The following is a 1,166-nucleotide window of genomic DNA, read 5'->3' as shown; positions in this document are numbered from 1 at the left end:
ACTGGGGAGGTTCGGGATGGAGCTGGCTGCTGTGCAGGGCTGCAATTCCAGGAAGGGGCTGTCACCTTCACTGGCTGGTCCTGAGCCTGGTCAGGCTGGTCTCCTCCTTTCTCTTTCTTCCTTTTGGGTTTCTTTTTCTTCTTTTTGGCTCCACTGTCATTTGCTGGACTCAAGCCCCTGAGGAACAAAGGAAACATCATTGGAGCTTTGGGGTTTACTTCTGGGAGAACATTTACTGGGTTTCTGAAGGTCTCTAAAGAAAACTCAGGCTCCCTGCTGAGCCTAGGGCTCCAGGAAGGGGAATACTCCATGCACACAGGGTGCAGCCAAACTCCCACTCCCCAGTAGAGAATTCCCTGGGAGCTCCCCAAAAGGGACCAGAGCCAACACCTCCCACCCCACAGGTTTGCTCAGTGGTGAGGACTGTCCCTGCACCACAGGTGACCACACCTCTGCTGTCACATCACCCACACATGCCCAAATCCACCCCATGGAGTGGTGGAATTCCCAGCTTGAGCTTCTTCCTCCTCTCTGAGCCCAAGGATGGATGTGAGAGCAACACTGGTCCAGCCCTGCGGATAAGACCCTGCAGCAGGTCCAGACACCACAGTGGCCAAGGACACTGCCCTGAATGTCACCTCAGCTGCTCTAGGGAGACAAGTGCTAGTGGGAAATGATCATATTGTTATGTTGGAGCTGGAAAATTGAGACCAAACACCTGGGAGTGCAGGGTGGGAAGTGCCTGCACGAGGGCACTGCTCCTCCTTCCAGGGATGCAGAGCAGCCCTGGACATCCAGATGATGATCACCATGAAACAGTCACAGGTGTGAAAGCTCACACTGAGCCTGGCCTTGCTGATGGGCCAGTCCAGCACCATCCTGATGCCAAAACATGGGGGCAGTGCCTGCTCCTGGCATAGCACACGGAATCTCAGGATGATGATCTCATGATGCTGCATGAGATGCCCCAAGCTGGGACAGAGCCTCTCTGCCAATAGTCCCCGAAACAAGGTTACAGCCTCCAAGAGGGTCAAGGCTCAGGGGGAAATTCCACCCCAGAGTGGCTGGAGCGGATCCAAGTGGAAGGATGAGAGGGGAAGGACTGGGACAGCAGGCCAGGGGAGCTTTGCCAGCTGCTGACACACACGAGGGTCTTCTGCAAAGTG

General features: G+C 55.4%; 1 protein-coding gene across 1 annotated transcript in view; it reads right to left on the bottom strand.

Moving 5' to 3' along the window:
• NMT1 (N-myristoyltransferase 1) overlaps nt 1-200 on the bottom strand; it is a 9,006-nt gene extending 8,806 nt beyond the window's left edge. The window contains exon 1 of the mRNA XM_009071467.1: nt 66-200. Within this exon, the coding sequence (XP_009069715.1) occupies nt 66-200 (135 nt within the window). The remainder of the gene's footprint in view (nt 1-65) is intronic.
• Between the last annotated feature and the right edge of the window lie 966 nt (nt 201-1,166).

Source organism: Acanthisitta chloris, unplaced genomic scaffold (genome assembly GCF_000695815.1).
Source record: "Acanthisitta chloris isolate BGI_N310 unplaced genomic scaffold, ASM69581v1 scaffold26213, whole genome shotgun sequence".
NCBI classification, from domain to species: domain Eukaryota; kingdom Metazoa; phylum Chordata; class Aves; order Passeriformes; family Acanthisittidae; genus Acanthisitta; species Acanthisitta chloris.
This window is presented reverse-complemented; position numbering and strand designations above follow the sequence as displayed.